Source organism: Populus euphratica, unplaced genomic scaffold, assembly GCF_000495115.2.
Source record: "Populus euphratica unplaced genomic scaffold, PopEup_1.0 scaffold138.1, whole genome shotgun sequence".
In the NCBI taxonomy this organism is placed as follows: domain Eukaryota; kingdom Viridiplantae; phylum Streptophyta; class Magnoliopsida; order Malpighiales; family Salicaceae; genus Populus; species Populus euphratica.
The window spans coordinates 85421-106964 of record NW_011500027.1 but is presented as its reverse complement, the minus strand read 5'-3'; the positions used below and the strand labels follow the sequence as shown (position 1 = coordinate 106964).

The window sequence follows — 21544 nt, the reverse complement described above, 5'->3', positions numbered from 1 at the left end:
TTATATATTTTTTTATATATATATATATATATATATATATATATATATTGAAACAAAACGCTCCTCAAAAAACAACTATTATTACAATCACAAGCAATATAACAGATTTAATAAAAATAATTTATCTAATTATTCATGAATTGACGTATGGCTCTTTTCCCATTCGTCCGATAACTATAGTTTCACTTGAACAACAAAGGCAAAACCCTACACACTCTTTTGGACCTGAAAAACAGTTAAATCAGCTCCGCTGTTCGACAACTCCTAAACAAAAAATAACACAGACAACCGAAGTAAACAAAACAATGTCTTGCAATTCCTCAGGCTGCCAATCCAATTGCTACAAAAACGGTGACCAAGTATCGGACTCACCGCCTCCACCACCACCACTAGCAGCAGCCAACGATTCTAATAATTTATGCCTCAAGTGCAAGACCAACAGCCCCATCACTCCTGGATCTCTTTCCGGTGATGAAGCACGCTTTTGTGCTGATTGCTTTAGAAGTAATATCTATGGGAAGTTCAGGCTTGCTGTTACTTCTCATGCCATGATTTCTCCTTCTGATAACGTTCTTGTTGCTTTCTCTGGCGGCCCATCCTCCAGGTTTTCCTTTTTTTTCTCTGTAAATTAATACATGTGTGTGTTTTTTATTTTATTTTATTAAACTGCTCGTTCATATTTCTATTTGATTTCAGGGTAGCTCTACAGTTTGTACATGGGTTGCAAGACAGAGCACAAAAGAATTTTGAAGCAAGTAAGGATAAATCACTGCCAGTTTTTGGTGTTGGAGTAGCGTTTATTGATGAAAGTGCAGTCTATCCAGTTTCTTCTGATAAAGTTGATGGAGCGATTCAGGATATGAGATCGGTCGTGTCAAATCTAGCCCCACCAGCAAAACAGCTGCATGTTGTTCCAATTGAAAATATCTATGCTTCAGATTCAATTGATGGGAAGGATAGATTGACTAAGTTATTAGATGCTGTTAATGATGCCACTGGGAAAGAAGATCTTCTGCTGCATTTGCGAATGTTGGCTTTGCAAAAGGTTTAACTCTAGATGTGATGTTGAACGTCAATTGTAAAATAAAAAATTACACGCACATTTTTATTTTATTTTTTTGTTGTTTTTGTAGGTTGCTTCTCAAAATGGATACAACAGACTTATTCTAGGATCATGTACATCAAGGATTGCTTGCCATGTCCTTGCAGCAACTGTTAAGGTTTGTCTTTCAATAGCCTAAAGTTGAAGTCCTGAAGGTCCATGAGTGTGAAATCATATAGATATACTAGTTATCTTCCACGGTGAATTGTATAGAGTAGCAAATGGGCTATAAAATGGAAATCAAGGGACATTGGTGCTATTTTATCAAGTGATGCAATTTCAGATCAAAAGAAAGAATAGCACGGGACACACGTTCTACACTCTAGGCACTTTTGAGGCAGTGATATCTGGTGAATTGTCGCATTGGAAATAATAATAAAAAATGCTACTACATACTTTGGATAAGTCTTATGATACTCAAAACTATTGATATTATTCTAGAAATAATGTTGATATGGATTGTCTGTCCTGAAATCATAAAGCAAATCTTAGCTTAAGGAGTTGTAGTATCTCTAAAGGAACGTAACTTATAGGTGGAATTTTATAGATTGTTACCTTATATGGATGACACCTTATATGTTTAAATTAGAAGAAAACAGGCATTCCAAAAGCAATTTCAAATAAGCCTTATACCAAGGGTTTTCTGTTCTATGAATTGATCACCTTCACAAATCTACCACTTGATTTAACTGGCAAGGCCATGTTGAGACAAATGGAAGGGTGGGAAAACGAGGTGGTGTTGGAGCTTTCCATGTTCTTTTTATTTGAATGGGGATCAATGACACAAACATTCATTCTATCGCAGATTTCATTTTCATGAAATCTAATTTCATTGCACTGCTAACATTAGCAGACATAGTCCAGAATTTGGTGGCTGCTAAGCATAAAACATACAACCATGGGGAATAGTCAGTTTATGTGAACGATCTGAAAACATACTACTTCAATAACACATTCCAGCAGCTAGGCTGTGTCACAGTGCTTTCTATCAATGTAGCTAGGCATAGAAGTAAAAACATGTTTAATGCCTTCATTGCAGGCCTTCTTTTCATGAATCCGTGTTCTGTATATCCGGTTTATTAATTTTCTCATTGTTTTTAACAGGGCCAGGGATATTCTTTATCAGCAGATATACAATATGTTGATGCACGGTGGGAGATACCAGTAGTGCTTCCACTTCGTGACTGTACTTCACAAGAGCTGAATTTGTTGTGCCACCTTGATGGGTTTGTGATTCGAACTTTCAGCTATTTCATACTGGATTCTCTTTTGTCCTTTAATTTTCTTTGTAGATATATAATCAGTGTAAAATTATTTAGACTACTACTGAATGGTGGTTCATCCTGGCAGGGCAGTCTAAAGACTCTGCAACCGTTTGACAGGCCTCCCTCTGGAATCAACGGTTTGATATCTTCGTTTGTGAATGTCTTGCAGGTAAAGAAGTTCTGTTGCTTTCATAACAAAATTTGTTTCCTCTGGTGTGCATGTGTGTAGGAGTTTATGCTTGATAGAGTTCATTTTTGCCTTGTACCCAGAATGTTACTTGAGTTGTTGAGGCAGATAACATCTGCGTTTTTTTCAACGTTGAAACTGCTTTCATTTTTGCGTGAATATCATGCTTTCTCTTTAAGAAGAGAACTTTTTTCCATTTTAGTTTAAATATTTGTGCTTATGATTTTCTTGAATATTAACTAGCAAGTCACTGACAAACCTTTTGGATTCTAGGAAGAAAATTCTTCTCGTGAGTGCACAATTTTACGGACAGCTGGAAAGCTTACTCCATTTGAATTCAACAGGATTCCTGAAACTGATGACTGCAATGTTCCTTTGGCTATTCGAAGGCGTCAAAAGAGATCCAATCTAAAGACGAATGAATCTATTTTCTCAGAGTTGTTCTGTCCCATTTGCAATGGCCCCCTCAAGAATTTTAATTCCTTGAATTTGAGCAGTCTCAAGAGTTGCCAAAGTTCAAGGTTTAATGCTGCTTGTTGTTCAAGTTGCCAGTTTCAGATAATTCCCAAGGATCCCTCATCAATGGAGAATTTCTGTTCTCTTTTACCACAGCAAGTGGTTGACAGAGCAAAGCATGGAAATTGTAGCAATTCAAGTTTGCTAAGGTGAGAATCAACAATTTTCATCAGCATTATTTTCTTTTTTAGAGGTATAACTTGGGAATAACTGGGATTTAAGTATCTTTACTCTCAGCACATTTGGTGGCTCTGGCATAAACAAGTATAAGCACACAGCTTTGGCTTGCCACCGTTCAGAGTTCAGAATATTGACTCTGTTTTAGGGTTAGATGCAAAAGGCCTGTTTGCTCCCCCCCCCCCCCCTGCATTCTCTCAAATTTATGCTCTAGTTATCTAACATCAGATGTGATTCCTCATCTTGTGTAATTCTGAAAGAAATTTTCTTCTTGCAGGGAGCAAATTCAAGATTGCTTGCTTTTAGACAGTGGAGATGAAACTTGAATCATGTGCCTAATTTCAGAATTCTCTTATTTCCTAATCGTCACTGGTTATTTGGTATTGGATGCTATAGGCAGTTCCAGGAAGACCGCTCTGGGTTCCAGCTATACCTGGCATCAATCCCGTGCTTCCCAAATAACCGCATATGGTGCTTCTAATTCATAATTGCCCTAGATACCATTATTCTTGATGAAATGAACTAACATTGTAGCATGTATTTAAGCTGGAATTATATCCTTAAATGAGCTGAGTTGTGATCATTGTGGGCAAGGGCACGCATAAGAGCGTCATGCTCATGTAATTCCCTGGAGGCCACGACACAAGCTGCTTGTAGTGAACGACAAACATGTCTTGTCATTATTGTTGCAGGAGTTGTTACCTCTTATCTTCTTGTCACAAGAGGTCACAATTTCGAGCAAAAGAAAGTTGGGGGTTCCTTCATCAAAGATAAGAGTGAGGTGAGACTTGAGTGCTCCCTCTTGTACCAATAATTAAGAAAAAATTGGTTTGGTAACTTGTGAAATCACTCCTTGGCTGCACTTTCTCTTATCATGTCAAGATTCTGAAGCCAAAACAGTAGCAGCTAGAAATTGCAATTCTGTAGTATTTACAATTTCTTCAGAAGGTTTTAACAATTTTTCTAGGTCACGTTAGCATAGTTGCTCCTCTCGCGTTGCCTTTCTTTTCTTTTTTTTCAATAAACGAAAGGCATGCTATCCATCTTATTTTTTGACAGTAATTCGAGTTTTTCAACCTTGAAAACGAAATCTTCAACATGTTTTTACAAGACAATATCTCTAAAGAAATACCTTTAAACCAGTTTCAAAAACTTATAATGACTATACAAAAACAAACTCTCACGGGAGTACTTCTATTTGAAGGGAGATTTCATTTTAAGGGGGAGTAAAGGTATTGTTAATATTTGTAACAGTAGAATAAAAAATAATTATACTTGTTTTGATCTCCCTTTTATGAGAAAAACAATATTTTTATTTCCTAACATTGCTTACTAACTACTCTCTCTTTTATTTTTTATTTTTTCATAAATATTTTTCCTCTCAAATTTTAAGGAATAAAACATAAAATAAATGAATTTTAAGACTAAAATGTGAAATCCTCAAAATACAAGGAGCAAAAATGAAAGAAATTAAAACTTCAAGAATCAAATCATATTTTCCCATGCCTCATGAATATTAAAAAGGGGGTGTTTTTGAAGTGTTCGATCTGGTCCTTATTGTTTTTATTTGAGGCAGAAATATCTTTTGTTGTTATAAATACACCATAAAATATAAATCAAAATAAATTATTAGGCTTCAAATCACGTGAACTTAAAATGGAATGATAATTTTTTTAAAAAAAATTAATGATTAAAATTAAATAATTTTTTGATGAAAAAAAAATGCCCATGCAGCTAAATATTCATATCATATTTATAACCTATTGAGTAAAAAATTTAAATATTATATGTTATCCATTGAATTACAGGTATTTATATAGAAATTCATTTTACTATTATTATTTATTATTCAATACAAAATAAAATAGTAATATATATATATATATATATAAACTCACTCATTCCAATCTTAAATTATCATCACTGAGCAACTTATATATTCTTTTATATTAAAGAAAAAAATAAAAACGAGGGCCCAAGCCCACATCCCATTTTAAGTTTAAGACCGTGATCGTGCCAAGCCGTCTAGAATCTAAACTCTCATCAGTTAAACTACTTCAAGTTTTCTGTGTTTTAATCTAATTTGTACTGTCGGATTTTTAAGCCAGAAAGATAAGCGCAGTCCAGTAATTATAGCTCAGTGTTTATCTACAGTAAAAAAGGGAACCAATTAAATATTTTTCTTTGTCATTTATTCCTTAAACATAGGAAACCTTTTCCTTTCCGTACTAGTACTAGTCGGGTTTCGCTGCATCACACACACACACACACACACTCGTATATATATTCTCATCTTACATGATTTGATTGTTATACACAGATTTCAGCTATTAACTTAGTCTTCTCTCTACCCTTTTTCAAGAAAAGTTTCCTTTCAATCATGGAGGAAAATAATGGCCTGTCTGGTACGTTTATCAACAATAGCATGATGAGATTAGTTGCAAGTATCCGTGGAAGCAACAACAATGACATGCAGTTTGATGCAAATATCCTCAACAATGGCAATAACAATTCCATGCAATTTGATGAACATGTCCTCAGCAACGGCAATAGCAATGTCATGCAATTTGATGAAAATATCCTCAGCAATGCCATGCAATTTGATACAAATATCTTCAGCCATGCCATGCAATTTGATGCAAATCTCCTCAACAATGGCAATGGCAATAGCAATGCCATGCGATTTGATGAAAATATCCTCAGCAATGCCATGCAATTTGATGCAAATCTCCTCAACAATGGCAATGGAAATAGCAATGCCATGCGATTTGATGAAAATATCCTCAGCAATAGCATTAATGCTATGCAATTTGATGCAAATATCCTCAGCAATGCCATGCAATTTGATGCTAATATCCTCAACAATGGCAATAGCAATGCTTATATTTCCCCAGGCTCCTTGGTTGATTATCAATTTTGTTCACCTAACAAAGGCATGGTGATGGATTGTTCATCTTCTAACTTGATTAATCATAGCGGCCAACCACAATCACCGGGATCCTCTAGTGAGTGTCAATTTTACTATACTAAAGTAGCAGTTTAATGTCTTGTTTTTCCTTGAAAATAAGATTTTTACTCGTAGCAATTAACCAACTTGTGACTTATATATTGACATGCTACTAATTGGTTTTCGTAGGTCAGTTTAATGTAGATGATGGGGACTACATTGATCCATATTTTTTTACCTTACCAATCGGTGTGAGGTTTTGCCCTAATGATCAAGAGTTGGTTATGGAGTACTTGATGAAAAAGGTCAGGAATGAAGCGTTGCCCAAGAATCGTATTCATGAGGTTAATATTTATGAACACCATCCTGCAATCCTTACTGGTTAGTAAATATATTGGTTGCTTATTTATTTTCTCTTACGATCTCATATACTAAATAGTTAATGCTGCTGTGTATAACAATGTTCCTGCTGTTCCCGTGTATCCATGCTACAATAATGATCCATAAATCATGTGTCTGATGGAACAATTTCTTTTGATTTATGTATGATCAGAGAAGTATAAGAGGTACGCGGAAATACATTGGTATTTTTTCACTACCAGGGACAAAAAGTACCCCAATGGGACGCGACCTAGTCGAGCAGTACCTGGTGGATTCTGGAAGCCTACTGGAACCTCAGCTACATGCGTCTTTGATGAGAACAAAAACCCAATAGCAAGCAAAACGCCTCTGGATTTTTATGAAAGTAAAGGAAAGGATGGTAGAACAGAGTGGAAGATGCTTGAGTACTTTCCTAAATGCATGGATATTCATTCAAGCAGCGCTGGAGGCATGAGGGTATGAGTTAGCTATTCTTTTTAATATGATTCCTTGTTTTTTTTTTTTTTTTTTCTCTAATGGACAACTCATTTTGTTGCAGTTGAATGACTGTGTTTTATGCGTGATATACCGCAAAGGAGAGAAAAAAAGTGGGGCAGCGACCGCAAACGAAGAAACTAAGGGCAAGTTGTCTTGTTAATGGAAATTTTTATTTTCCCGAATTTTCTCACGACGACCAATGCCATGATGAGCATCTCTTTGCCTCCTAACATGGTAATACGTCACAACCAAGCATCGAACACAATCACAAACAAGCTCTGGTTAGCATCGTACTAACATTATTACAGAGATATAGTTTCATGCTCTTGTTTTTTTAATAAAAAATAAAACGTTTGGTTTTAATATAGTAATTTGTGTATGTTTTTCTTTTCAATAAGAGGCTTACTGTGCTTCTGATAAAATCAGCTCTCCCTAGCACAATTTTGCTAAAGTATGAAATAAAGCACTGCATCATTGCCTAAAAAATTAGGAACTGCTTTTCATAAAGTAGTGCACTGAAAAAAACCAATCAAGATATCTATACTTTGAACATGTCAATTTACAAGTTTTTGATACACAGCTAAAATGTGACGTCCGCTTACAGCTCGTTTTTCTGCTAAACAACGTAACACTAGGAAAAAATAGATGAGATGTTCTCTCAATCCATTGAATGTCTCAAAAACGCCCCAATGTCTTGAACAAATGGATTAACAAACCAGCAGCAGTAAAAGTGATAATCAACATCATAGAATGAAGAAAAAAAGTACATGTATGAACTCACGCACATGAGCAACTGAATAGAGATCAAGAAATTTGAGAAAAGAATTCCTCCAACTGATTCTCGCCTATCACCACACCAAGTTGCTGAGTGAAAACTGAATTGATCAAATCAGCCTCCATATTTGTTGATTCATCAGATGCATGGATCTCCATGTATTCATTCAGGTTGTGAATGGTTCCGTCTGCACATATGCATACAAAAATTTCAAATTTTTTGATAATGATAGCTTTTCAATCAAATTATAGCAGTTCATCTTAAGGAAAAGAATTGCACTCTGCACACTAAGGGAATGTCACTGCATAAAACCTGCAACTACTTTCTCATGTGAGTTCGGAAGTTGAGCGGTTTCTTGTTAGCAAAAACAAGAGTGAACCAAAAGTGATGCATCAGTTTCTTGTATGACAAGACCATGCAAAAGTACATATTCTATTTCAACGATTAGTCCATTACTACTTGATGACCTTTTCCATAGGAAATATAATGACTGGCTATCATAAATATCACCCACATGTAATATGAATGCAACAAACAGGACATGTGGACCTTAGGAACGAACTTCTAGATCTGACCATGAATGGAACAATATTATGAAGTTTTAAACCAGCACCTAGAGATATTTACGTGGCTGTACACAGAATTTACCTTCAGCTACGATGGGTTCATATGCAGGAGGCTGGGCAGTCCAATTACCAACAGAATCTTTCATGTGTCTTCTATCAGATGCAAAGAAACGGAGGAAAATTGGAGCATGCACAATTCGGAAAGACCTGATACCAAGAAAAACTTTTTGTTACAATGAAATCATATCATGACACATTTAATTTTCACATCATAAATAAGTATATACCCTTCTCTGAGAGACTGCCGAACATCTGAGATAAAACTTCAAGTTCTTTAGAAGGAAAATAAAATCCATATCATAATTCAGAAGTTTTAAGTTTGTTATGACTGAGGGTAGTTTGGAATATAATAGTTAACCTAAGCGACTCAATTCATATCAGCAAAAGAATGAGGACGACCTAACCTTTCTTAGGTCCCAGAGATACAGCAAAAGTGCTCTCGTGAAGATAAACTACAGAGAAGAATGCCACTTTTAGATGCCATGGTATGAGAAATATAATTATGTTAGAATTTTTAGGCCCAGACAGTAATCATCTTCTATTCTTCCATAACTATTCTTAATTTCAAACAACATTCTTGTTTCTTTCCCATTTTTTACCCCTAGTTACATCCTCTTAAGACCATAGTCAGCGGATGCATCAAATGAAACCTAAAGCCTCAAGGACCAGCTGTCGTTACTGTCCATGCCTTGGATTTTCAAGCAACATTCTTGTTCCTTTCTCACTTTTCACCCCTAATTACATGCTCTTAACACCATAGTCAGCGGATGCATCAAATGAAACCTAAAGCCTCAAGGGCCAGCCGCCGTTACTGTCCATGCCTTGGATTGCAGCATGGACATCCTCCAAATTTCCTTCTTCTCTTCCTCCCATGGATCCCAAGTAACACCTCAGGAACCAAATTACAAACTTCAAAACCAACAAAATTCAAGCCTATTCCATCAATAAGCCACACAAAAAAGCCATTTGATCAGCTAACCCCCAGATGGCATGAAAATTTCACTAAGATAATTCTGATATTCCAGCAACAAAAAGAGCCATGCTTTACCATAGAACTTCAACCATTCCAATCCTCAATTTTGTTCTGCAAAAGCTGGATCCATCAATTGGTAAGTTTTGCCGTTCATAAAGCCATGGCATATCTTACATCAAGGTGATTTTGTTACTTTCTTTTTTCAGGAGGAGGACGTGAAAAGGGAGCCATTTGTTTTTGAATCGAGCTAAAGCCCAATCAACAGAAAGCCAAGAATCTCATCCTCCATGGTTTGAACAAGTATTCTAATTTTTTACGAGCTAAAACCATGGCTGCTTTGCCGTAGTAATTTGACACACAGACCATTTGGGCTCATACATGCTACATACAGGAGAAAAAGACCGCAACATTGGCTAAACCACATCCTCATAATGCATTGACATACTAATGAAGAAATCATGATTTCATTAAACAGCTAATGTTACCTTCGGTACTCCGAGAAGAGCTGAAATGATGGCCGGATGGTTTCGGAGACATATGAAGCTAATGGAGAAGGAAAGGAAAGACTTGAATCCAAATCCCACACTAAATGAGAGTTCCCCTCTCTTTTTCTCTGCACATACCATTTTAAACCTTAATGGATACAAACAGAAAAGCAAATTTCCATCCAAACCATTAAATCCACTCAAACATCCTGAAACCCCAAATAAAGCAGAATAATTTACCAGACCACCAGTAATTTTATGCTAAAAAGGGTTTGGCTCTCACCTGAATGCAAATCACATGATAATCCCAAAGAATGATTCCATCTGCTCTCGTACTAGCCTTTTGATGCCACAGTGGGATCTAAATAAAAAAATTCGGTTCAAAAGTTGGTATAAAAAATGACAACAAATTTTCTCAAATACCAAAACCACAAAAAATATTCATTCATGCTTTCATTACCTACAGCTAAAAAAAAGTTAGCCAAATGACATACAATCAGAAACTATAACATTAACAATGTAAGTTAACTACAAAAACAATAATAAAGTGAACATTAATACAAGAAAATAAAAACGAGAAAAAATGCCTGTTTCTTATCATTGCAAATGAAAACAACAAAAAGATCAGACCCATCAGCATCTGCTACACCATCCTTGCACAGTTTCTTGAGAAGAAAATAAACATTTTCTTCACTGCATCAACACAACATTTCACAACCAATAAGAACAAGAGTCGGTGTAAGGAAAAAAGAAAGAAAGAATGATCAATCAACTAAAACCCCATAAAAACAAGACCATAGTGATCAAATACATAAGCAAAACATAAAAAGATAAGAACAATAGTTGGTGTAAGCAAAAAAAAGAATGATCAATCAACTAAAACACCATAAAAACAAGACCAAGGTGATCAAATACATTAGCAAGACATAAAAAGATAAGAACAATAGTTGGTGTAAGCGAAAAAAAGAATGATCAATCAACTGAAACCCCACAAAAAACAAGACCACGATGATCAAATTCATACGCAAAACATAAAAAAGAACAGATTTTTACTTATTGGGATTGCTCAGAAATTGCTAAAAATGCAAGAGAAGTGATTTTGAAGTATTGTATGTACCAGTAAAATGGGGTGTGAGTGAACTGGGAAACCTCCAAATTGCTCATTCTTTGTTTCGAGCTTCTATTCCCTGTTTGATCAGCTTTGCATTCGATACAGGGCCTGTTTTCGCTGCCTTGAACGACACGTTGGATGGAAGCTCGAAAGGGTGTCATTTTCTTACCAAAACACCAAACGACAGTTTATCTTTCCGCCCTCTTAAAACCGACATCGTTTTGTCGTGCGCTCTTGTTGTGTTCTCTCTCAAACTCACAAAATTCATCCATGGTCTCTTAAACAAATCGAGTTCATAAACACTAATATTACTTGATTAAGTCACTTTTTGATAGGGCTATTGAACCCTATTTTTTCAACTTTTAGATTTTTTAAAAAATATATAAAAAAATATTTTAAATATTTTTTAATTGTTTTAATATATTTATATTAAAAATATAAAAAATTATTATTTTAATAACTTTTCAAATAAAACACGAATAGAAAGTGCAATACCTATATATTTATTTACCACTTTAATGTATTATGTGCATTTAATTTGATCTATATCTATGTTTATGCCTATATTTATATGATAATCACTCAATACAATAAAATAATAAAATGAGTGCTTTTATAAAGAGTAAAACCATAGTCTTCAAGCTTAAGGATCCATCATAAAGTCCAGCTAGGTTTGACGAATATAATATATAATTTTAATATATGATATCGACAGACACTCGCATGACAACAAATACATTTGACAATAGACAAAGCCTGCATTATCTGATGAGAGAATTTAGACAGCATTGGAAATAGTTGGGCTGTGCTTGAAGACTTGATGTGGAAGAAACAGTAACACAATACTGAGATTTCCATGCCAATGTTTCCTTCTTCTTCTTCCTGTTTGATATTTCTCAAGCTATACAGATGAACTTCAAATTGTTTGATATATGATGTCAGTTAAAGATGATCATTTTTACCAAGCTTGCCGTCTAAACAGAAATTTTCATGTCTTGATAACCTCTCAATCTATATACTCTCCTAAAAAAATGAAGTAGGAGGACTGATTTGATTAACAGTTGGAAATTGAGAGATCACACGTGATTTTTATCCTCTCTTTAAAACAAGGGTTTGAGTTAAATCAAATAAAACTCGCAAACGCAGGAGCCGCAGCCCTACCACCACAAGTCGCCACCACGGTCGGAAATGGAACCAGAACCAGACAACAAGCCACCGTCTCCACCACCAAAACGCCGTTCAATCTGCCACAAATGTGACCGTCCAATCCCAGTTTGCCTCTGCCACGTCATTCCTACCCCACCAATCCCAACAAGAACACAAATCATAATAATCCAACACCCCCACGAATCCCACCACAAACTCAACACCACACCTCTCCTCACCAAATCACTCCTCAACTCCTCCTCTATAATAACCCGCCGGCTTACCTCCAACACCCTGATAAACCAACCCCCTTCCTCCACCTACTACCTATTCCCACCCTCACAATCCTCACCAGCTGTAACTCTATCAGACCTCAAGACATCGTTAAAAAACAACACCCCTCCTGTCTTAATCTTGTTCGATGCCACGTGGAAGCATGCTAAGGAGATGGTGAGTGCTAGTGAAGGGTATTTGAGTAGATTCGCAACAAGGGTGTGTTTGGATGGGTTTGATGGAGGCATAGATGGAGGGAGTATTTATGACTCTGACCTGGTTTTGAGAAAGGAGCCGTGCGGTGGTTGTGTTAGCACTTTGGAGGCCGTGGCTAGGTGGTTAGGGGTCGTAGAGGAAAATGGGCTTGAGATTGAAGATAGACTAGTTGGGCTTTTGAAAGAGATGGTTAGATTACAGGCTCAGTTTTTGAAGCCCATGAGGCCTAGGCCTAAGCTGCTGAAGAAAAGTAAACAAATAGAGCAAGCTAAAAGATAGCAGCGAACTTTGTATTTGTGTAGCAAATGGATGATTCTTCTTCTTCTTCTTTTATCAATATTCATTTTATGAATCAACGTTGAATTAATTTATTTTTTTTCTAGTTAATTATTTCGCTTCCAAACTTGATATTTGCACTGTTCATGAGGGCGGTCGACCCACAAGCAAAACACACCATGGGCCAGTTAACATGGTCCATGGACCCCCACCATCCCACACTATGATGCAGGATAATGCCAAGAGGAATTCAATGAAAATAGCACCAAAATAAAGCTCCATGGGCAAGAAAAGAAAAAAGAAAAAACCATGGATAGAGAGGGAAGGAGGAGGGGACCGTTGATGCCCCAAGCAGGTGAGACAATACATGATACAAGGGTCATGATGCATGTCTAGTAAAGAGAGAGCCCAGTCTCAATCAATACAGATTCTACAGTGAAATCCCATTTGCTTTTTCAGTCCCTTTTTTTGTGGTCACAAGGATGACAATCACCAAAAGAGGCTCCCCACACCATCACCCCTGCACATGCTATTGATCCGAGGCAGACAGTGGAGTCATGTCTTTAGAAAGTGAAAAAGGTGCTCTGCTATGGAGGAGGAGGGAGGGATTGTATCTATTTCTCTTCGTAGTTAGTACAACCCCGGGTAGGTTATGTTGCTTCAATCACATTATATTTATGAAGGGCCCCTTCCCAGCAAGTGAAGGCCATGTTCATCATGGAAAATCAATTCAGGAGAATTATCAGCAAGTAGAGGAGGAGGAGGAGGAGGAGGGCCCCCCATGTATCTCATATATTCATCATTACAGCTTTGGGCCTCGCACATGGAGATTTGCTTCCATTTTCGCAGTCCTGGTTTTCGCATGCTGGAAACTCTTACAATTCGAGTGTGAAAACTCTCACTTACAGATCTAGGACCGAAACTTGTTAATACAGAGATAAAGCTAGAGGATAAAAGAAAATTCAATGTCGGCTAAATTCATATCAAGTTGTTCGCAAGAAGCTGAGGCTGAGAGATCATTACTGTAGAGCAATCTCCTCTACAGATTTTAAATTTTAATTAAGGCATTAAAGCATAGTTTATTGCAACGTTATTAATCTAATGATCTGTTCATTTATTCGGTTAAATGATATTCTTAAAAAAAATATTATCTTACAATTAACTAGCTAACAAAACGTTGATCTAGTGTAATAAGATTGGTTTACAGTGGAGATGGCATTTCACTCTCGAAAAGAAGGCTATAAACTTGAAGTGCTCCCTGGCCCAAACTACCAAATTATGATCTCTGTGTGGGTGTGTGTGGCCTTGCTTCTAAATCTCCTAGTCTTTTCAAGGAAATACATCCTTTTCATGTCTAAAGAATCATTATCATCATATCTTATGAACTTGTTTTTGTTTTGTGCGTTCTCTTTTCTGTTCAAAATCATAACACAGCATGGCGAAATGGAAAGTTATTTTCGCTCTAAAGGAATTAGATAGATATAAAAAACACTAATATCGAACCGGAATATTTGACTGCAGAATCAATTTGTCCTCGGGACATTTATTTACATTTCCTTTCTTCTTTTTGTGACAAAATCATTATTGTTGATATAATTGATAGCTCCAGCAGTTTAGCCTTTCTTTTATAGTTTTAGGGTTTCGCTTTACAAATCAGCATTGTCTATAGTCTATGCTGGGATGCCACTAATGATGCTATCATGAACCCTAATGATTTTCCTATGACATTAGATGCTGTCTATGAGTAATCAATTTTAAAACTCTGGTTAATCAAAGCATGGAACAAGATGACATCCCAACTTCCAATAGAGTAGAAGCATGCAACGAACAAGAGGAGTTGATTTTATTTTTTATTTTGCGTCATAGCTACTATGATGATTGTTATCAAATTTAAATTGAAAAAAAAAAGTTTTTAAAATATTAAAATAATATTGTTTTTGATTTTTTTTTTAAAATAAATTATTAGTTAATCTGGACTTTTAACTAAATAATTATATCATGAAGACTCTATCCAAATCAAATTTTAAATTAATTTAATTCTAGCTCAACTCATAAAATTTATTGAACTTATTTATTAATTATGATTAGGATTTCAAAGTAGTGTAAGCAACATAATTCAGTAATTCATATATGCATGAGCTTGATAATTTGATTTATCAGCTATTTAATGTTTTTCTATAAGATATTGTTATGTCTGTGTATGAGTGAATGTAGTTGTAATTATTTTTTAAAGTGTTTTTATTCTAAAATACATTAAAATGATAGTTTTTTTATTTGTTAAAAAATATTTTTAAAATTAACGCACCAAAACATATAATTTTTTTTTTATTTTTAGTAAAAAAAATTAATTTTTTTAAAAATACAAGTACAACTACATTTCCAAATACCCTATAATCTTTGTTTTGTTTTCATTTAAGCTGAAGTTGTATATATTAGATAGAGGGATTATTATCTTCTAGTATGTATCTCCTTTATTATTAACTGGTTCATTTTCTACCAAATAAAATTAATAAATCTGATAAAAAGATAGAAAATATTTGAATTTGTTTTTGTATTAATAAGGACAATTATCGTTTTAAAACCATAAAACAAGATCGAGATATCAATTAATCAAAAGCTCTCATTTCTTTAAAAAAATATGGTTAATCAAAGCATGGAACAAGATAACATTTCTATTAGAAAATAATATAAATCATATATTAGGATCTTACATGACAACTTAAACTTTTGGATTGAGATAGTTTTTTGACATGATATCAGAGCATTAATGATCAAAAGATCATGAGTTCGAATCTCATCACCCTCGTTTATTTGATAAAAATTAAGCATAAGATAAAATGGATATGTGCAAGTTTCAAACCCAAAGGGCTTTTACTTGAGGAGGTGTGTTAGAGAATAATATAAATCATATCTTGAAACCTTACCTAACAGCTTAAGTTTTTGGATTGAGATAATTCTTTAATAATCTCAACTTTCAATATAGCAGAAGCATGTAACGAATAAGAGGGGTTGATTTTTTTCTTCTTTTGCGTCATAGTTACTATAATCATTATTATCAAATCCGAATTGAAAAGGAAAAGGTTTTATAAATATTAAAATAATATTGTTTTTTATTATTTTTAAAAAAAATTAGATTGACAGTTAATGGACTTTTAATGAAATAATTATATCGTTGCGACTTCACCCAAATAAAATCTTAAACTAATTGAATTTTAGTTCAACTAGTCAAGTTTATCTAGACTTTTCGACTATGATTATGATTTCAAGGTAATGTAAGCAACATAAATAAGTAATTCATGCATGCACTGGCTTGGTAATTTGGTTTATCAACTATTTTAGCTATTTGACATTTTTTTTATAAGATATAGTCCTGTTTAGAAATGTAGTTGTGGTTGTTTTTTAGAAAATTTTATGCCAAAATACATCAAAATAATATATTTTTTATTTTTTAAAATTATTTTTTAAGATTAGCGCATTAAAACGATCCAAAATATATAAAAAATATTAATTTTTAATAAAAAAAAAATAAAATATTTAAAAATACTAGTACAATCTCTTTTCCAAACACCTATTAATCTTTGCTTTATTTTGATTTGAGCTGAAGTTGTGTGTATTATTATCTTCTACTATTTCTTATATAATTAATCGGTTTATTTTTTACTGAATAAAATTAATAAATCTTATAGAAAAAATAGAAAATATTTGAATTTGAATTTAAATTTGTTTCTGTATTAATTAGAACGGCTATCGTTTTAAAATTATAACACAAGATCGAGATATGGATTGGATTAATCAAAAGCTCTCATTTCTTCTATGATCCACCAAGAAAAAAGAAAAAGAAAATACATTTGAAATCATTTTTTTTTTCTATTAACGGGGAGGTTTAGGTTACAAGTCTGTGTTTGTCTTTATATTTTTTATGTTTTTTCACAGGCAATAACAGTTTAAGACACAATAGAATTTATTTATTTATTAGTTTTAAAAATGTTTTTTAAAAAATAATTGTTTTCCAAATTAATTTTTAGATTTTTTTATTTTTTAATATTAAAAATAAATTTTAAAAAATAAAAAATAAATATAATTTTAAAATTTTTTAAATAAATTTTTTTTAAAAAAATCATTATTATTATATTCTCTAACATACTGTTGGTATACTTTAGATAATTAGCATCTAAATCCTGATAAATAAAAAAATAAATAAAAATAAGAGATTGGAAATTGATTTATACATCCCATCAATCAATCACTCATCACAATTATGAATTAAATCTTAACACAAATTGCACTGAAACAATACATGGAACTTTTCGAACTGGGTTCCAGCAGATGCCAGCCAAAAATGGAGTCAAAAGTGGAAAATATTGAGATTTGAGACCTCTACAAATCCTAACACTATTGTTCAAACGCATGATATTGAGAATTAATTTAATCATAGAAAATCATTGGACCCCTCAGTCGTGGTAAAGTGGTGCCGCCATGGCATCCCATGGAAACATGGCTGTGCTCCATGTGTCCATCCAAATCCTCGATCCCTGCAAAATCCTTGCCTCAATTCATGGTTTCTTGTTTAAGACTTTTAATTGAGTTTGATAATACTAAAGCTAATAATAATCATTAAAGAAAATTGATTTTAAAACTTGGGGTCTTGGTTTCACATTCAAAAAGAAATATACTTACCAATGTCGTCTTTGTATTTACCAAAACCACGAGAAAAACGTGCCAAGACATCCATGATGTTGTCTTTGCTTCTTGTTTGATAATGTTTATGAGTATTTTAGTGGTTATTTTTTAAAAAATATTATTAAAAAATATTTTAAAATATTTATTTATTTTAAAAATTTATTTTTAATATTAACATATTAAAATAATTAAAAAATTAATAAAAATTTATAATTCAGTTTAAATATCCTTCCATCTTATTTAATTTTACGTTTTAAAAGTATTTTTAAAAAAATTGAAGTTTTTTATTTTTTTCTTTGATTTTATATTTTTTTAGTTTTTCCATGGAGTAATCTTAAAAATAACTATTAAAAAATATAAAATATTATTTTAATATATTTTTAAATAAAAAAAACTTAAGAAACAATACACATTGAAATCAAAGTAGTCTGCGTAGAGGTAAAGAATTTTATAGGAGGAGTAAAGATTGTAAGTGTATCGCAGCATCCTTTATCTCTTGTACACCGTACGTATATACCATGGTGGTGGTCGGCTTACTCTCACGCAGACATGACCTGTCCCTACATGTCTGTGAGATTCCATAACCATCACCCTTTAATCGGGTCCCCTACAGCATTTGAAATTAAAAAAATTAAAAAAAATATGTTTAGAATTTGTTTTGATAGGAGGAGAGGGAGCTCAAGGTGTGCGAGTTCTTCAATAATTCACAAGGAAACAGACGAGAGTCACATTGGAAACAAATACCTTTGTCAATTATTGATGTATGTTTGGTTTGGTTTGGTTTGGATTCTAAGAAATATTGATTTGATGTTTCGAGGAAAAACAAGGAGTGAATGGAACTTTTCAATAGTTATAGAATTCTTTGATTGAGATCATTAGAAAATGTAAATTGGAAAATAATATTAGGATATTAGATTATATAAAAAAAATAAGAATATTTCTGTTCATGATTTCTCTTTCCAAGTTATATATTTTTATTTTTTTATAAAATAAATTTATAAGATAAATAATAAAAAATTAATAGTTATTTCTTGAACAACATAAAATGTAATTATAGTTGCGATTATAGTCTAAAATGTTTTTTTAGAAATGTATTAAAATAATATTTTTTATTTTAAAAAAATTATTTTTAAAATTAATAATCAAAAAGATCTGAAAATATAAAAAAATAAATTAAAAAAATATCTTAAAATATAAAATCCACAACATATCAAAAGTGATAAAAATATTATTGTTTATGATTTCTATACGTGGTCGGATATCTTTATTTTTTAAAATAAATTTATAAAATAACTAAGAGAATATTAATAATTATTACATGAGCAATATAAAATTACTACCCTTAAAATTATTCTTCATTCCCCTTTACATATGATTATGCATGCATAAATGCAAAACAGATAGATTTATTTTTCTAAAAATAATTTCGTGCTTTTATACAGTACCGTTGCGAAAAAAGGTGCTCGCTTCAGCAAGCAACAAGTGCCTAGACAATTTTTTAATGAATTAATAAAACTGATATGCTCAATTTAATTTCTTAACCATGCATAGAAATAATATATCTTAATACAAAGGTTAACTATTTGGAATATGCATTTTAGCCGAGACTTAATGATTAACTTCCTGAGATAAAATATATTTAGAAATGCTTTTACTTAGATTTATTCCAACTCTAGGTTAATTATGACATCATTTTTATGTTGGATTATTTTTTCATGTTTAATATTGTGGTGTGGTATATTTTTAAAATATTAAAAAAAAAACATATAAAATATTTTTTTATATTTTATATTTTTAGTATTAATACATCAAAATCATGAAAATAAAAAATTTAAATAAATATTTTGAAAAAAACATATAATACGTAACATTCATCGCAATCCACTTTCTTAGGTTACATTATAGCAAGACTATGATCATAGTAATACAAGACTACTAATACACAATTTAAATAATACTACTGATTTTCTTTCATGATTATCATCATTTAATCAAGTATTATATATATATTTTTAATGCACATAATGATAGCCAAGAGGGAACAATTAGAGGACAAAGTGTACTTTTCAAAGGAGATTTTTCAAGAGAAAGCATGCATGCATAAAAATAAAATGTCTAATTTAATAGGGTGACGGGGTCGAAGAATTGGATGCCAATCAGCTTACGATCTACCACATCAAAGAGGATGATAGAACCACGAGAGCTTCCACTTGTCGCAATCCTAATGGGTCTGTCACATCTCCTCTTGTATGCTCCCTTCAAGAGATTGCCTTTCCCGATATGTGCCTGGAATCTTTAAGAGGCAGGCTGAAGGGTTTTTTTTTTAAAAAAAATAAATTAAACTGATTTTTTTAACATAAATACATTAAAATTATCAAAAAAATATTAATCTAATATTTATTTTAAAATAAATCAATTTTTTTTAAAAATTATTATGCTATCAAACAGCATCATCTAATGATTGACTTACTAAGATCATTGGACTCATAAATCTTACTAAAAATCATGTTTATTATTATTTTTATATATTTTATCAAGCTTAATTTTCTAGGAAAGTAATTTAACCCATGATTTGTTTTTCATATTAATAGCTACAGTCAAAACCAAGATAATTAAACGGTGGGTCTTGAATCACCCAGATTACAAGAAAAATAAAGGAACTGGAGCAACTGGAAAAGGATTTTCTAGGAAAGTAATTGAAGTAGAGGATTTGATTGAACCATATGTGCAAAGCAAAGGACCACAAGTGACTTCAAGCCATGATTATTTCTACACGAGAGAGATGGAGCAACTGGAAAAGGATTAAAAAAATAGTAACATTCAAGGTTCTTGACTGTAATGATTAGATGGAGCAACTCCTGTAGGCTCGAGTCCTTTTCTTTCCTCTAAATTTGCAAACCAAATGAGGGAGACCTATGTTCTTAATTTTCAAATAATTGGGTTTTATCTGTTATTATGGCTGCCAGTGAAAATCCTCTTAAAAAATAAATTTTTTAATGGATGCAACCCAATATTTTTTATCAGAATTAAATCATCAAAAGCATGGCCCTTGAACCTGTTACAAGCTGATTCAAAAGTTCTTGGATCACCCTCCTCAAGAAGACAGCTCTTTTCTTTATTTTAATCTGATTTTTTCTTGAATGGAAGTGAATTATATCCATAATTAACCCTAAATCGACCTTACACCATCCCATTTACGAATTTTCTTGAATGGTATCCATCATGAAAGCAAGAGGGTGTCACGCGATGCACAAGACAATGTAGCTTCAGATTTCAATTCTCTAGGGTGGTTGAGTATGTGGTACAATAATGGAAGAACAGCAATACCCCATGCATCCTTTTATTTTTTGTGCACTAATTTCAGAAATTTTCCTTAAAAATCACTCGACAGAACTAAGCAACTACTCAGCTAGCATTGTCTCTCGAAAAGAGGACATATTTTCCTCCTTTGCATGACATAATAGCAAGATCATAGACAGTCGAAGATGACTGACATGGACTCATAAATAGTAATTTGCCCCCAAATTGCAAAAAAAAATAAAGTCCAAGATGTGCATCTTATCATGGAACTGTCTAACATGTTATTTAGCATACTTAATTTTGTTTTCGGACCCATCTCATGGGACAATGCCCCCAAACAGGCAGATCCCACAAGTTCTTAGATTTAACAACCTTGTTTAGATTTAACTGGCATGTAATGTGAAAGGTGCTCGGATACAGTTTCAAATACAAATACCAACCATTATTGATTTTAAAAGTATTTAGCTACTAAATTAGAAAGTTGAAAGTTGAAAATTGAAAAAAAAAAATGTTTTTTGAAAATGATAAACTTTATGCGTGGAATAAAATGCCCACCCCAAGGTGGAGGGGAATCCAAGGTTTGTTCCATGAAAGAACAAATTTAGGGTTTCACTGTCCTTTTCCTTTCCCT

General features: G+C 33.0%; 3 protein-coding genes across 3 annotated transcripts; 2 read left to right on the top strand and 1 right to left on the bottom strand.

Annotated features, from left to right (window-relative positions):
• Nucleotides 1–190: 190 nt before the first annotated feature.
• LOC105142224 (Adenine nucleotide alpha hydrolases-like superfamily protein) lies at nt 191–4085 on the top strand. Its single transcript, XM_011049745.1, has 7 exons — nt 191–604; nt 697–1045; nt 1134–1220; nt 2207–2328; nt 2458–2536; nt 2828–3219; nt 3525–4085. Exons 1-7 carry the CDS (start codon nt 306–308, stop codon nt 3571–3573), a joined length of 1377 nt encoding a protein of 458 aa, XP_011048047.1. The 5' UTR covers nt 191–305; the 3' UTR covers nt 3574–4085.
• A 3483-nt stretch (nt 4086–7568) lies between these two features.
• On the bottom strand, nt 7569–11323 carry LOC105142223 (amino-terminal glutamine amidohydrolase). Its single transcript, XM_011049744.1, has 6 exons — nt 11029–11323; nt 10499–10604; nt 10195–10272; nt 9912–10039; nt 8476–8600; nt 7569–8014 (listed from the first exon to the last, which is right to left on the bottom strand). Exons 1-6 carry the CDS (start codon nt 11181–11183, stop codon nt 7857–7859), a joined length of 750 nt encoding a protein of 249 aa, XP_011048046.1. The 5' UTR covers nt 11184–11323; the 3' UTR covers nt 7569–7856.
• Nucleotides 11324–11728: 405 nt separating this feature from the next.
• Nucleotides 11729–12943, top strand: LOC105142222 (DTW domain-containing protein). The gene has a single exon (XM_011049743.1). It carries the CDS (start codon nt 12211–12213, stop codon nt 12934–12936), a length of 726 nt encoding a protein of 241 aa, XP_011048045.1. The 5' UTR covers nt 11729–12210; the 3' UTR covers nt 12937–12943.
• Nucleotides 12944–21544: the final 8601 nt, after the last annotated feature.

Bases quoted from the DNA above. Each gene is read 5' to 3' on its own strand.
- LOC105142224 (XM_011049745.1), top strand. From the start codon at position 306: ATGTCTTGCAATTCCTCAGGCTGCCAATCCAATTGCTACAAAAACGGT. The intron at 1,046-1,133 runs GTTTAACTCTAG...TTGTTTTTGTAG, and splicing joins GAATGTTGGCTTTGCAAAAG to GTTGCTTCTCAAAATGGATA. The intron at 2,537-2,827 runs GTAAAGAAGTTC...TTTGGATTCTAG, and splicing joins CGTTTGTGAATGTCTTGCAG to GAAGAAAATTCTTCTCGTGA.
- LOC105142223 (XM_011049744.1), bottom strand. From the start codon at position 11,183: ATGACACCCTTTCGAGCTTCCATCCAACGTGTCGTTCAAGGCAGCGAA. The intron at 10,605-11,028 runs GTACATACAATA...GTGTTGATGCAG, and splicing joins ACTCACACCCCATTTTACTG to TGAAGAAAATGTTTATTTTC. The intron at 8,601-9,911 runs GTAACATTAGCT...TCTTGGTATCAG, and splicing joins CTCTTCTCGGAGTACCGAAG to GTCTTTCCGAATTGTGCATG.
- LOC105142222 (XM_011049743.1), top strand. From the start codon at position 12,211: ATGGAACCAGAACCAGACAACAAGCCACCGTCTCCACCACCAAAACGC.